This window comes from Rana temporaria, chromosome 12 (genome assembly GCF_905171775.1).
Source record: "Rana temporaria chromosome 12, aRanTem1.1, whole genome shotgun sequence".
Taxonomy (NCBI): Eukaryota; Metazoa; Chordata; class Amphibia; order Anura; family Ranidae; genus Rana; species Rana temporaria.
In genome coordinates this window covers 4519903-4535915 of record NC_053500.1, presented here as the reverse complement: position 1 = coordinate 4535915, position 16013 = coordinate 4519903, and the positions used below count along the sequence as shown (strand labels likewise).

General features: G+C 43.4%; 1 protein-coding gene and 1 non-coding gene across 4 annotated transcripts in view; both read right to left on the bottom strand.

Annotated features, from left to right (window-relative positions):
- Positions 1 to 16013, bottom strand: part of EYA2 (EYA transcriptional coactivator and phosphatase 2) — a 183015-nt gene that overhangs the window by 47583 nt on the left and 119419 nt on the right. For all 3 annotated transcript variants that reach the window (XM_040331413.1, XM_040331415.1, XM_040331414.1), the window contains 3 exons: positions 13878 to 14055; positions 13263 to 13405; positions 7179 to 7262 (listed from right to left, as the gene is read on the bottom strand). In XM_040331413.1, coding sequence (XP_040187347.1) covers positions 7179 to 7262; positions 13263 to 13405; positions 13878 to 14055 — 405 coding nt within the window. The remainder of the gene's footprint in view (positions 1 to 7178; positions 7263 to 13262; positions 13406 to 13877; positions 14056 to 16013) is intronic.
- Positions 15645 to 15803, bottom strand: LOC120919648. Its single transcript, XR_005744610.1, has one exon. It is a non-coding gene; the product is annotated as a U1 spliceosomal RNA (small nuclear RNA).

The window sequence follows — 16013 nt, the reverse complement described above, 5'->3', positions numbered from 1 at the left end:
TGAGCCATCGGCCCACCGGGAAACCCTCTGTAGTCCATCCCTGCCCACAGGCCATCCCTCCGAATCCACACAATGGCCACCTCACCTGTAGGCACTCAGCCCCCCCCCCCCAATACCTGTATATATGTCAGCCCCCCTCAATCCTGTTTATACTGTATGTCAGCCCCCTCCTCAATCCTGTATATATGTCAGCCCCCCCCCCCCCAAACCTGTATATATGTCAAACCCCCTCAATCGCGGTTATAGAAAGAAGAGACAAAAAAAAAAAAGCTGTCCACACAGAGGGCCTTACTAGTGATAACCAAAAAGCCTGAGACAGCGGTGTGCAGTTTGGAATAAATGGCTCTATAATATCAGGCTGTACAACAGTCAGGGCTGGACTTACCATTGGGCTTGACTGGGCTCAAGCCCATGGGCCCTGCCCAATAGGGGGCCCCGGGAGGAGGAAGCAGGAAGAGCCATGCCCTCGCTGATAAAGAGGTAAGTCCCCCCCCCCCCCCTGCTCAACAACTACGATCGGCGGCACCCCTCAACAACTTTGATCAATCGGCGACCCCCCCAGCTCAACAACTCCGATCGGCAGCCCCACCACCGCGCAACAACTTTGGTCAGCTCTGATCGGTGGCCCCCCCGCTCAACAACTCGGATCGGTGGCAGCCCCCCCTCAACAACTTCGATCAGCTTCGATTTTGGCGGCACCCCCCCCCCGCGCTCTACAACTTCGACTCCGCTTCTCGGCTAAAGGGGGCCCCTCAATCAACACTCAAGCCCAGGGGCCCCCACCACCCTAAGTCCTGCCCTGACAACAGCGGTTCTGGAATTGAATTTGGCTGTTGGGTCATGATTTGCATGGCTCCGCCCACTGCTCTGAAATGAGAACTAATCCTCTTATTTTTGGGCTATGTAATGGAATGAGACATGTGAATACCTTCTGTTCTAAGAAGGATTTACTGTGTTATGGTAAAACCATAATACTACATCTAGTAAAACGACCTCCAGATGAGACGCCTAGAAATGTCGCTCTTACACAGTTATAGAAATATTGATATTTTCCTTTCTGTGGCTCCGTACACTGAGACATTCCAGAGATGCTCGAGGGTTTTGTATGGAGCACTGTTCAACTTCCTCACAAAATCCTTCCCAAATGATGTTCATCTTGACTTAATCCCCCCGAGCCGCGTGTGAATTAGGGGCTGTTTGTTTTTTATCGGAGAGCCAGTTCTGCAGGGTACGGCGGGGCCTTGTTTTTCTAAGATGGGACATCCAGAGAAGAAGGCAGAGGATGGGGGTGATGGGGAGCAGGGGTGAGCAGACCCCAGGTGTCCCCAGGTACTCAGGACCATGACTAACCCTATGTAAATAAACACAGCTGAGCCAAGAGGAAACTGAGGAGAGCTTCTCATTAGAGGAGTAAAATAAACATAAACTGCTTAAGCACTTTGCTCTGTCAGATTCACTGCAGATAAGGAGAAGGGAAGGAGGGAGGGAGAGAGAGGCAGAGAGAGAGAGAAAAAAAAAACGGAAGAAAAGAGACAGAGTTGAAAAAAAAAGAGTGAAACAAAAGAGAGAGAGAGAAAAGAGAGAAGAAACAAAAGAGAGCGAAAGAAAGAGAGACAGAGTTAAAAAAGAAGAATAAAGAGTGAAGTAAAGAGAGAGAGAGAGAGAAAAAAAAAAGAAGAGAAAAAGAGAAAGAAAGATAAAAAATAAAGAGAGAAAGAGAGAGAGAGAAGATGATAGCGGGAAAGAGAGAGAAAAGAGAGAAGAAACAAAAGAGAGCGAAAGAAAGAGAGACAGAGTTAAAAAAGAAGAATAAATAGTGAAGTAGAGAGAGAGAGAGAGAGAGAGAGAGAGAGAAAGAAGAGAAAAAGAGAAAGAAAGAGAAAAAATAAAGAGAGAAAGAGAGAGAGAAGATGATAGCGGGAAAGAGAGAGAGAGAAGAGAGAAAGAGACAGAAAGACAAGAGATAGAGGAGGAAAGAGGAAAGAGGAGCGTGATAGAGAGAGAGAGAAGAGGATAGAGGGAGAGAGAATCGAGAGCGAAGGGGGATAGTGATCGAGGGAAGAGGATAGATATCGAAAGAGAAGAGGATAGATTTAGAGAGATCGAGAAGAGGATAGATTTAGAGAGAGATCGAGAAGAGGATAGATTTAGAGAGAGATCGAGAAGAGGATAGATTTAGAGAGAGATCGAGAAGAGGATAGATTTAGATAGATCGAGAAGAGGATAGATTTAGAGAGATCGAGAAGAGGGAGAGAGATCGAGAAGAGGATAGAGGGAGAGAGATCGAGAAGAGGATAGAGGGAGAGAGATCGAGAAGAGGATAGAGGGAGAGAGACCGAGAAGAGGATAGAGGGAGAGAGATCGAGAAGAGGATAGATGGAGAGAGATCGAGCAGAGGATAGAGGGAGAGAGATCGAGAAGAGGATAGAGGGAGAGAGATCGAGAAGAGGATAGAGGGAGAGAGATCGAGAAGAGGATAGAGGGAGAGAGATCGAGAAGAGGATAGAGGGAGAGAGATCGAGCAGAGGATAGAGGGAGAGAGATCGAGCAGAGGATAGAGGGAGAGAGATCGAGAGAGAAGAGGATAGGGATCGAGAGAGAAGAGGACAGAGGGAGTGAGATCGAGAGAGAAGAGCAAAGAGGGATAGATATCGAGAGAGAAGAGGATAGAGGGAGAGAGATCAAGAAAGAAGAGGAGAGAGATCAAGAAAGAAGAGGATACAGATCGAGAGAGAAGAGGACAGAGGGATAGAGATCGAGAGAGAAGAGGATAGAGGGAGCGAGATCGAGAGAGAAGAGGATACAGATCGAGAGAGAAGAGGATAGAGGGAGAGAGATCGAGAGAAGAGGTAAGGGGTTGAGAGAGAGAGGTGGATAGAGGGAGAAGGGGAAAAGAGAAAAGAGAGAGGGGTGGGGAAAAAGAGATAGAAGAGGAGAGAAAAACAAAGACAGGTAGAAATAGAGATAGAAATAGAAGAGAGTGAGAGACAGAGAGAGAGGTTAGAATAGAGAGGGAAATACAAGGAAGAGAAGAGGAGAGAGAGGGAGAGAAAGATAGGAGGACAAGAAGAGAAAAAGATAAAAAAAAAAGGATGAGAGAGAAGGGGAGAGAGAAAATAAATATAAGAGAAGAAGATAGGGATAGAGGATGAGACAGAGAGGGAAAGAGAGAATGAGAGAGAAAGAGAGAGAGATAAAAAAAAAAAGAAAGCAAAAAAGAAAGAAAGGAAAGGAAAGAAAAAGAAAAGAAAAGAGAAAATAATAAATAAAAGGAAAAAAAAAAGAAAATGGGGGAGAAAGAAAGATAAACACACATAAAATGAAATAGAAAGTGATAGAAGGAGACTGAGATGGAGAAGCAAAGAGAGACACAAAGCTCTACAAAGAGTGTAAACTACTTAGGCAATATTTAATTGATTGATCAATGCTGATCGGTTGGAAGGAACACTCTTCATGGTGGTACACAAGGAGATGTAGAAATATCAAACACACAGTTTTCGACTGAGATTACGTGATTGGTCACCATTATATACTACAAGTGAAAGAATTACCAACAATCAGTCATGCAGCTTACACATTAGGCTGGCGAACAAATACACACCCCCCCCCCCAAGATAAACAGAACAAGGGATACATGAGTGTTGCAACCTGACCCAATCCATAACCAGCACCGTTATGCAACCACACATCGGAGTGTAAGCTCCTGTGGTTCAGGGAGCGATCAGTTCAGTGTTCTCTGTACAGCACTGCGGTATAGGTCAGAGCTATATAAATGTTTAATAATTATAGTGAATGACTTTGGAGGGGATATTAGAGTGTAATCTCCTCTGGTACAGAGACTGGGGTAGATTCAGAAAGCAATTGCGTCTGCGTAACCATAGTTACACAGCGTAATTGCTTAGTTGCGCCGGCGTATCGACTGCTCCTGATTCAGAGAGCTCGATACGCCGACTGCAGCCTAAGATATGACTGGCATAGGGCTCTTATGCCGTCGTATCGTAGGCTGCATTCTTACGCTGGCCGCTAGGTGGCGTTCCCGTAGTGGTCAGCGTAGAGTATGCAAATTGCATACCAACGCCGATTCACAACCGTACACGCGCCCTACGTACGCAGTTTACGTCGTTTGCCTTCGACGGGTTCCACGTATGGCTGTCCATGCTATTAGCAGGGGCAGCCAATGCTAAGTATACCCGTCGTTCCCGCGTCGCGATGTTTGAAAATTACGTCATTTGCGTAAGTAAATCGTGAATGGCGCTGGACGCCATTTACGTTCACGTTGAAGCAAATGACGTCCTTGCGACGTCATTTGCCGCAATGCACGTCGGGAAAGTTTCCCGACGGAGCATGCGCACTACGTTCGGCGCGGGAACGCGCCTAATTTAAATGATCCACGCCCCCTACGGGATCAATTCCGTGCCCTTACGCCGGGCAGTTTTAAGAAGCGCCCGCGCAAATTACGTAGCTACTGCTTCATGAATGAAGCGTAGCGCAGGTAAGGGCGCAATTCCTACCTGAATCCAGCCCACTGATGTGACTGTGGGGGGGAGGGGACATTAGAGTGTAAGCTCCTCTGGTTCAGAGACTGATTTGACTGTGGGGGGGGGGGAGGGGGCATTAGAGTGTAAGCTCCTCTGGTACAGAGACTGATGTGATTGGCTCAGTGTTCTCTGTACAGCGCTGCGGTATATGAACATTTTAAAACATATGGGATACAAAGCAGCCTTGGCAGCAGATGGTACTACCCCTCGTATGAATCACAGAAAAGGGTAACACACTCATTAATGAACTGTTAGTGGTGACTGGGCGCAGCCCCCTGGCGCAGTGATGGATTTTGTTCCTCACACATCTTCTCCTGGCACCTCCCGTTCCTGAGTTCATTGTGACTCATTTTGGCTCAATCAGTTTTATTCTATGGGAGACATTTGCAGTCTTTACAGTTTTACGAGCCTTCGAGATGCGTAATGCGCGTTATAATTGACGGCTTGTGATGATAAGGCCAGACACCTTCACCTCCACCCTCCCTCTACAGAGCCGCTAAGAAGGATTAATTGGAAGCTGTTAAAATAGGAAGTAAGTCGTCACATTTTATGCTCTGGACTTAAATGTAAACTGGCACGGGGTCACAAAACCTGCACGCGATGTGCGTTAGCTTACTGGTGTCAAAGGCCGCAAAGGGTACCTGTCACCTAGGGATGCCCGCCGCACCAAAACGAATGCCACGTACACACGATCGGACATTCCGACAACAAAACCGTGGATTTTTCTCCCGACGGAATGCTGGCTCAAACTTGTGTTGCATACACACGGTCACGTGGAAATTGCGAACGTCAAGGACGCGGTGACGCACAACGCGTACGACGAGCTGAGAGAAAAATTAGGTTCAATAGCTTGATTCCGAATATGATTAGCTCGGAATTTCCGACAACAAATGTTCGATGTGAGCTTTTGGTCGGATATTCCGACAGTGTGTAGGCTCCATCGGACATTTGAGCTGGTTCGCAAATTTTTTCGACAACAAAACTTGTTGTTGGAAATTCCAAGCGTGCGTACACAATGCCGAAGCGCAAAATTCCACGCATGCTTGGAATTTCCGACAACAAGTTTTGTTGTCGAAAAAATGTGAGAGCCAGCTCAAATGTCCGATGGAGCCTACGCACTGTGGGAATATCCAACCAAAAGCTCACATCGAACATTTGTTGTCGGAAACTCCGATCGTGTGTACGCGGCAAAAGTCTATTCACCACTTAAGGACCACCTCCTGCACATATACGTCGGCAGAATGGCACGGCTGGGCACAGGCACGTACAGGTACGTCACCTTTAAGTGCCCAGCCGTTGGACGCGCCCGCGACCCAGTCCGAAGCTCCATGGCCGCAGGAAACCGCGGACCCGAACGCCGCCGGTGTCCCGCGATCTGTCACAGGAGCAGAAGAACGGGGAGAGGTGAGTGTAAACACACCTTCCCCGTTCTTCACAGTGGCAGTGTCACTGATCGTCTGTTCCCTGATATAGGGAAAGACGATCAATGACGTCACAAGTCCAGCCCCGCCCCCCCCTACAGTTAGAAACACATATGAGGTCACACATAACCCCTACAGCGGCCCCTAGACTGCAATTGTCATTTTTACAGTAATCAGTGCATTTTTATAGCACTTTTTGCTGTGAAAATGACAATGGTCCCAAAAATCCGATGTGTCCGCCATAATGTCGCAGTCACGAAAAAAAAAATCGATGATCGCCACCATTACTAGTAAAAAAAAAAAATTAATAATAAAAATGCCATAAAACTATCCCCTATTTTGTAAACGCTATAAATTTTGCGCAAACCAATCGATAAACGCTTATTGCGATTTTTTTTACCAAAAATAGGTAGAAGAATACGTATCGGCCTAAACTGAGGAAAAAAATAGGATTTTTGTACTCACCGTAAAATCCATTTCTCTGAGTTCATGGACGGACACAGCAGCATTGACCTTAGGGGTTATATACCTTCCTTCTAGGAGAAACTCTCCTAGAAGGAAGGTATATAACCCTAAGGTCAATGCTGCTGTGTCCGTCCATGAACGGAAGAGAATTTTTTTTTTTTTTAATATTTTTTGGGGGATATTTATTATAGCAAAAAGTAACAAATATTGAATTTTTTCAAAATTGTCGCTATATTTTTGTTTATAGCGCAAAAAAATAAAAAACCGCAGAGGTGATCAAATACCACCAAAAGAAAGCTCTATTTGAGGGGAAAAAAATTACGCCAATTTTGTTTGGGAGCCACGTCGCACGACCGCGCAATCGTCAATTAAAGCAACGCAGTGCCGAATCGCAAAAGGGGGCAAGGTCCTTTAGCTGCATAATGATCTCCAAGAAATAAAAACTGGTTCCCAAATCTGATGCCTTTTCGCCCCGTACACACGGTCAGAATTTCCGACAAGAAATGTTCGATGTGAGCTTTTGTGTAGATGTGAGCGTGTGTGTAGGCTCCATCGGACTTTTCCTGTCGGGATTTCCGCAAACAAAAGCTTGAGAGCTGGTTCTCATATTATCTGATGGAAAAAATTCCGATCGTCTGTAGCCATTCCAACGTGTACGCGGCATTTGTGTATCAGAGCAGAAGGAGCGCAATTAAATGTGAAAACTGCAGTCTATTATAGTTGAATGTCATTAAAAAAAGGGAGAAAATCTTACCTTCCCATAGCGGGTGGCGAATGTTCCGGTGAGTAACGAGTGAAAGATAATTATTGTCTCATCTAAATCCCACACAAATACACGCTGAGAGAGAGAGAGAGAGAGAGAGAGACACAATGTTACACAATGTACACAACACAAATACACGCCGAGAGAGAGAGAGAGTGTTACACAATGTACACAACACAAATACACGCTGAGAGAGAGAGAGAGACACAATGTTACACAATGTACACAACACAAATCTCCATCACATTATAGAGCGCAACAATAATAAAAGTATGCGATCGTACCTTACAGTGTACATTTTTATTAAAAATCTTACAAACATACAACATAGTAAAAACATATTTAACCGCTTGAGACCCGGACCATTATGCAGGTTAAGGACCTTGCCCCTTTTTGCGATTCGGCACTGCGTCGCTTTAACTGACAATTGCGCGGTCGTGCGACGTGGCTCCCAAACAAAATTGGCATCCTTTTTTCCTCACAATTAGAGCTTTCTTTTGGTGGTATTTGATCACCTCTGCGGTTTTTATTTTTTGCGCCATAAACAAAAATAGAGCGACAATTTTTTTAAAAAATGCAATATTTTTTACTTTTTGCTATAATAAATATCCCCAAAAATATATATAAATTTTTTTTTTTCCTCAGTTTAGGCCGATACGCATTCTTCTACCTATTTTTGGTAAAAAATAAAATCGCAAAAAGCGTTTATCGATTGGTTTGCGCAAAATTTATAGCGTTTACAAAATAGGGGATAGTTTTATTGCATTTTTATTAATATTTTTTTTTTTTACTACTAATGGCGGCGATCAGCGATTTTTTTTTTCGTGACTGCGACATTATGGCGGACACATCGGACACTTTTGACACATTTTTGGGACCATTGTCATTTTCACAGCAAAAAGTGCTATAAAAATTCATTGTTTACTGTGAAAATGACAATTGCAGTTTAGGAGTTAACCACTAGGGGGCGCTGTTGGGGTTAAGTGTGACCTCATGTGTGTTTCTAACTGTAGGGGGGCGGGGCTGGACATGTGATGTCATTGATCGTCTTTCCCTATATCAGGGAACAGATGATCAATGACGGCGCCACAATGAAGAACAGGGAAGCTGTGTTTACACACAGCTCTCCCCGTTCTCTAGCTCCGGTGACCGATCGCGGGTCACCAGCGGCGATCGGGTCCCGCGGCGCGCGGTCACGGAGCTTTGCACCGGGTCGCGAGCGCTCTGCACGGCTGGGCTTAAAGAATCACGTACAGGTACGTGATTGTGCCCAGCCGTGCCATTCCGCCGACGTATATCGGCGCGAAGAGGTCCTTACGTGGATAAATATATGCCAAAAATAAATAAAAATTAATATGTACATAAATAAATGTGCAAAAATCAATCGGCGCAATCAAAAAAATGTTTATGTATTTTCAAAATTTCAATCATAACAAATGACCCGAAAAACTAAAATGTTCTTACAAATTTTCTTTCTCATTTTTGGATTTTTGAATTCCGAATTTCCGAACTTACGAACTTACGAATTTTTTGTATTTTCCAATTTTCAAATCTTTGAATTGTCGAATTTACAAATTGTCAAATTTTAGAATTTCGATCATAACGAATGACCCCAAAAACTATACAAATTGTCAAATTGATGAGTTTCCGAATTTCGATTATAACGAATGACCCGAAAAATTATACAAATTGTCAAATTGTCAAATTTACGAGTTTACGAATTTCGATCATAACGAATGACCCGAAAAACGAAAATGTTCTTTCGAATTTTTTTTCTTACTTTTGGATTTTCGAATTTAAGAATTTTTGATAGTTCCAATTTTTCAAATTTAATTGAATTCGTCAAATTTTAGAATTTCGATCATAACAAATGACCCAAAAAAACTATACAAATTGTCAAATTGATGAGTTTAAAAATTTCGATTATAACGAATGACCTGAAAAACGAAAAATGTTCTTACGATTTTTTATCTTACTTTTGGATTTTCGAATTCCGAATTGTTGATATTTCAAATTTTCGAATTATCGAATTTTTGAATTGAACGAATGACCCAAAAAATTCTACAAATATGTCAAATTTACGAATGACCCGAAAAACTAAAATTTTCTTTCTTACTTTTGGATTTTTGAATTATGAATTTACGATTTTTTGATATTTTCAGTTTTCCAATTTTTGAATTATCGAATTTACGAATTTTTGAATTTTGATCATAACGAACGACCCAAAAAACTATACGAATTGTCAAATTTATGAGTTTACGAATTTCGATTATAACGAATGACCTGAAAAACGAAAATGTTCTTACGAATTTTCTTTCTTATTTTTGGATTTTCGAATTCCGAATTATCGAATTTTTGATATTTCAAATTTTCGAATTATCGAATTTTCAAAATTTTAGAATTTCGATCATAACGAATGACCCAAAAAATTCTACAAATATGTCAAATTTACGAGTGACCCGAAAAATGAAAATGTTCTTTCGAATTTTCTTTCTTACTTTTGGATTTTCGAATTTAAGAATTTTTGATAGTTCCAATTTTTTGAATTTTACGAATTATCGAATTGTCAAAATTTTAGAATTTCGATCATAACGAATGACCCGAAAAATGAAAAATGTTCTTTCGAATTTTCTTTCTTTTTGATTTTCGAAATTTGATCATAACGAATGACCGAAAAAAAAAAAAAAAAAACCCTGGGCCAGATTCACAAAAGAGATACGACTGCGTTTCTCCTGATACGCCGTTGTATCTCTGAGATACGATTGTCGTATCTATGCGCCTGATTCATAGAATCAGTTACGCATAGATATCCCTAAGATCCGACAGGTGTAATTGTGTTACACCGTCGGATCTTAGGCTGCAATTCTAGGCCGGCCGCTAGGTGGCGATTCCATTGCGGTCGGCGTAGAATATGCAAATGACTAGTTACGGCGATTCACGAACGTCCGCTTTGCCCGTCGATCTAAATTTACATTGTTTCCGTAGAGATGCGTCGCGTAAAACTAAGCATGCCCTCTAGGTGGCCTAACCAATGTTAAGTATGGCCGTCGTTCCTGCGTCAAATTTTTTAATTTCACGTTGTTTGCGTAAGTCGTCTGTGAATGGCGCTGGACGCCATTTACGTTAACGTCGAAACCAACGTCATTTAGCGCAATGCACGTCGGGTAATTTTACGGACGGAGCATGTGCAGTATGCTCGGCGCGGGAACGCGCCTAATTTAAATGGTGCCCGCCCCATTTGAATTAGGCGGGCTTGCGCCGAGCGGATTTACGCTACGCCGCCGCAAATTTACAGGTAAGTGCTTTGTGAATCAGGCACTTACACTGTAAACCTGCGGCGGTGTAACGTAAATGAAATACGTTACGCCGCCGCAGCGTAACGTAATTCTATGTGAATCTGGCCCCCTGAATAGAAGGAAAACAAACACATTGTAGTGTAAAGATTTCCACGTTCTGCATCCTTTGCGAGTCTCGCAGACGTCGGCACGCAGGTAGTTTGGAAACAAGAAAATCGTTTTTGAGTTAATCTTCACAAGCGCTGCCAAGCAATCTACAGGACATCCATTCCGATCCACCCCGGCTTCTCCATCCATAATCTACTTAAAAATAAAAACTCTTTGTTATCCGGCCAAGTCCTTTTATTATTTTTTTTATGTAAGCGAGGAGTTTGCGAAGTCCTGTCCTACGGAGACGATCGCAGTCCATGTGGAAAATGCATTAAGCACAAATGGGATTAGCTTGATGTCATGATAAACGGCCGCGCCTCCGCTCCGCGTTGTCTGCGAGGGCCGATGTATCATGCCGCCCCTCCCCCCCTCTCTCCGTTTGTTTTGTAGATTTGCTCGGATAATGTGGAACCTTTTCCAAGTCCAAAAGCCGGGATGCACAAAAAATAAAAATAAAAGGTGAGCGGTGGAAGCACTGGTTGTCCCCGAAGCCGTTTTCAAGTCTTCCAGTTTTCAGCCAAATTTCGTTTTAACCAATTAAGGACCGCCTCCTGCAGATATACATCGGCAGAATGGCACGGCTGGGCACAAACACGTACCTGTACGTCCTCTTTAAGTGCTAAGCCGTGGGTCACGGGCGCGCGCCCGTGACCCGGTCCGAAGCTCCGTGACCGCGGCCGCGGGACCCGTGGACCCGATCGCCGCTGGAGTCCCGCGATCGGTCCCCGGAGCTGAAGAATGGGGAGAGCTGTGTGTGTAAACACGGCTTCCCCGTTCTTCACTGTGGCGCCGTCATCGATCGTGTGTTTCCTGATATAGGTGAACCACAATCAATGATGTCACACCTACAGCCACACCCCCCTACAGTTAGAAACACATATGAGGTCACACTTTACCCCTTCAGCGCCCCCTTGTGGTTAACTCCAAAACTGCAATTGTCATTTTCACAGTAAACAATGCATTTTTATAGCATTTTTTTGCTGTGAAAATGACAATGGTCCCAAAAATTTGTCAAAAGTGTCCGATGTGTCCGCCATAATGTCGCGGTCACGAAAAAATTGGCTGATCGCCGCCATTAGTAGTAAAAAAAAAAATATATTAATAAAAATGCAATAAAACTATCTCCTATTTTGTAAACGCTGTAAATTTTGCGCAAACCGATTGATAAACGCTTATTGCGATTTTTTTTTACCAAAAATAGGTAGAAGAATACGTATCGGCCTAAACTGAGGAAAAAAACTTTTTTTTAATATCTTTTTTGGGGGATATTTATTATAGCAAAAAGTAAAAAATATTGATTTTTTTTCAAAATTGTCGCTCTATTTTTTGTTTATAGCACAAAAAATTAAAACCGCAGAGGTGATCAAATACCACCAAAAGAAAGCTCTATTTGTGGGAAAAAACTACATCAATTATTGTTTGGGAGCCACTTCGCACGACCGCGCCATTGTCAGTTAAAACAACGCAGTGCCGAATCGCAAAAACTGGCCAGGTCCTTTACCTGCATAAAGGTCCGGGTCTTAAGTGGTTAATCATCTTTTCCTCAGACGCTTTTTTTTTTTTAAATGGTCGACACCCAAAACAAAAAAACACGCGCTGATCAGTAAACATAAACTCACATAACATATAAAAATAAAGCTCTGGGGTAGATCAAACGGGCAGCATGCATGTAAAAGAACTACTAGAACGCCCCTGGCGCACACGCATTCAGGAACAACGGCAGACTCCCCGGAACACTGGCGCGCATCCGCGTGTGCACACGGGACACTTCCAGAGCGCTATATATTTATTTATATATTTTTTTTTTACTTTCTGCTATAAAACATATCCTACGGAAAAAAAAATTATAAAAAAAAAATGTAAATCTTCCAGAGATCAAGTGGCTGGGGGAAATAGCACAACAATTTAATTATTGGTCACATTTTTGTTCTAATTCTCTCTAGAATTATTACATTGTATCTCTTGTTAAAAAGTCGTATTTCCTTCTCAGCTCCATCAATGTGGTATCTTAGCACTGCCCGATTTAAAAGAACATTCGTTCAGAAGAAGAACTAGCCTTAGCAACGTTTGTTTTTTGCCCAGTTTGCACAGAATGAATGTACATTGGACGATTCATGGGACGGATGGCAATTTTGTAATAAATAGTCCCCAAAAGTGTCACAATGACCTGTGACCTCCTGTCCTCTAGCTGGCCAACATTCCATGGCCGTGTCACCAAACTGAGGCACGTTCATTACTACCCCCCCCCCCCCCCCCCCCAATTTCAGACATTTCTCTGTGCAGCCTGTAATTCAGAACATCTGGCCAGCTTGGCACGGACGCCTTCTTACAAGCTTACGACTGTTTTCACTGGCAGAGATGCCCGCTCTATAACACCCGGCGCTGCGTTCCTACGGGCTGCGCGTACAACGTTCTACACTCCGGAAAAATATACCGACAAAGGCCTGCGGTCACACCTTCTCAAGAAAACACCGGTGAAATGATGGAGCCACGCTACGTCCGGTGTGCTGCCAGCTAGTGTGCCCTCTCCCGGCTCTCTCTCTCTCTCTCTACATGACACCCGCAGGCCTGCCCACTAAAATGAAAAAGATTATTTGTAGTCACAGCAGAACGTGACTCCGGCACCTACCTCAATCTCATTGTCCATCGCTGGGGAGGGGTCATTATTCCGCTTAGATCTCCCTCGTAACTTCACGTCGGAGCCCCTTTGCTGCCGCTCAGATTCAGAATCTTTGATTGGTGTGGAGGGATCGTTGTGTGAAGGGTATTCTCCTGCAGAGAAAATAGACAAAAAACGTTACAGTAACAATACTGTGATCATGTGATTGTCTCAGTGTTCTATGTGCAGCACTGCGGTATATGTCAGAGCTATATACATCTATAATAATAATAATAGTAGTGTGTGACTGTGGGGGGGACATTAGAGTGTAAGCTCCTCTGGTACAGAAACTGTGACTGGCTCAGTCTTCTCTGTACAGCCCTGTGGTATATGTCAGAGCTATATACATCTATAATAATAATAATAGTGTGTGACTGTGGGGGAGAGGGGACATTAGAGTGTAAGCTCCTCTGGTACAGAGACTGATGTGACTGGCTCAGTCTTCTCTGTACAGCACTGCGGTATATGTCAGAGCTATATAATTGTATAATAATAATAGTGTGTGACTGTGGGGGGACATTAGAGTGTAAGCTCCCCTGGTCCCTATATACGGGGATGCAGAGGGTAGTGGACAGATGCACTCACCTGACAAAGATTCTGAGCTCTGATTGGAGATGTGGTGGGAGGCGTCTGGCAGGGCGTAGGTTGTGGAGGATATGGAGGTCGGGCTGATGCTGTTGGTGGGTATGTAGGGGGAGTTGTACGTCGTGCTGTAATACTGGGGGTACTGGCTTTGGCTAAAACCCGGGTATGAAGAATATTCCTGGAAGAAGAAATAAGACACATTTTACACTCTATGTAATTTTCTTTATTTTTTTTAAACACATACACATTTTTTTTTTTTTTTCATATATATAATATATATGTGCATGTATTTTTTTAAATACACACACACATTTTTTAAATTCATATATATATATATTTAGAAAAAGTTTATATACTTATATATATATATATATACACACACACACACACACATATATAAAAATTGTAAAAAATATATATTTTATATATATATATATATATATATATATATATATATTATATAAACTTTGTCTATTTTTTAAACACATACACATTTTGGAAAAAATGTATGTATATATATATATATATATATATATATATATATATATATATATATATATATATATATATATATATATAAATATATAAATATACATTTTTTTAAACATGCACACATTTTTTACAATTTCATATATATATATAGATTCTTAGGCCCCGTACACACGGTCGGTTTGGTCCGATGAGAATGGACCGAAGTTCATTTTCATCGGACCAAACCGACCGTGTGTATAGGCCATCGGTCTGTTGTCCTTCAGTCCAAAATTTTAAAACATGCTTCAAAACCGAACCGATGGACCGCTGCCCCATCGGACCAAACCGATGGTTAGTACAGAAAAGCATCGGTTCAAAACCCGCGCATGCTCAGAATCAAGTCGACGCATGCTTGGAAGCATTTAACTTCGTTTTATTCAGCACGCCGTGTGTTTTACGTCACCGCGTTCTGACCCGATCGGATTTTGAACTGATGGTGTGTACACACATCAGGCCGTACGGCCACTTCAGAGGTGAACCGATGAAAACGGTCCATCGGACCATTCTCAACGGTTTTGTCCAACCGTGTGTACGGGGCCTTAGGAGCCCCTTTGGGGGGCTTCGGTAAAATACCAGGGGTCACTTTTGAGACAGAGAAAGGCGCTGAGGACAGAGATTCCCCGGTCCCTTTCTCTGCAGCCTCAGCTGCATGGGGCAGTGAATGAATAGGAGGAGCTCTGTGCAGAGCGGCTTCCTGTCCATTCACAAACTAAAGCATAATAAACACAGTTTACTATGGTTCAAAGGCGAATGAACACAATGAGTGATCTGTACCAGGGGTCGGCAGGAACGATTTTTTTTTTTTTTGAAAAGCCTATGGCGTGTGAACACACCCAAAAAACTCCACCCGGTGCAGAAAAAATGTGCACACACATAAAGAGTGTTCACAAAAACGTGCAGACGGGTGCAACGTCAAGTGGTCCTCCTGTGAAGAGGGACCCAAACCCTGATCCCCCGGGGCGTTAGGCTCCAACCGGATCGCTGACAGAGATAGCACTTACACCAGCCAGCCAGAAGGCCAGACTAGAACTCGGCAAAAAGACCAAGACTAAGCGCAGCACCGATCCTCACCAGAAGCACCCTTCCAGATGGCTCAGACTCAACCATGGGCCGGCCCCCAGTATTCTGTCGGGCAGCACAGCGTAGTCCCTGCTGAAACCATCCTTCCAGGTGCAATGACGTCATTGGATTGCATCCACCCTCCCCATGTAGGAGGTGCTTCAGCGCTCCGCTGACAACTGATGAGGACAGATACCACACCCAGTCCCAGCCAAAAGGCCGAGAAGCGGCAGGGAAGACAACCACGATCAGCACGGCCTAGAGTGTGCAATACCCGTGCCTCGCCCTGGGAGAACCACCTTCATGATCATGGTGTCTCCCCTGCCAGGTAAGGGGTCGGCAGGAACGATAGTGACCTACCCATCACCTGCCTGCAATTGACAGGTAGATCACAATGACGGATTGCTGACTCCCTGGGTCGTCACACCCTGTGCAAACTCCTATGAACAGCAAAAAAAAAAAAAAAAAACAATTACAGGAAGAAAATAAAAAGAAAAACGCAGGATCTTACACTAACTGTATATACAAAAAACATTATAATTAAAT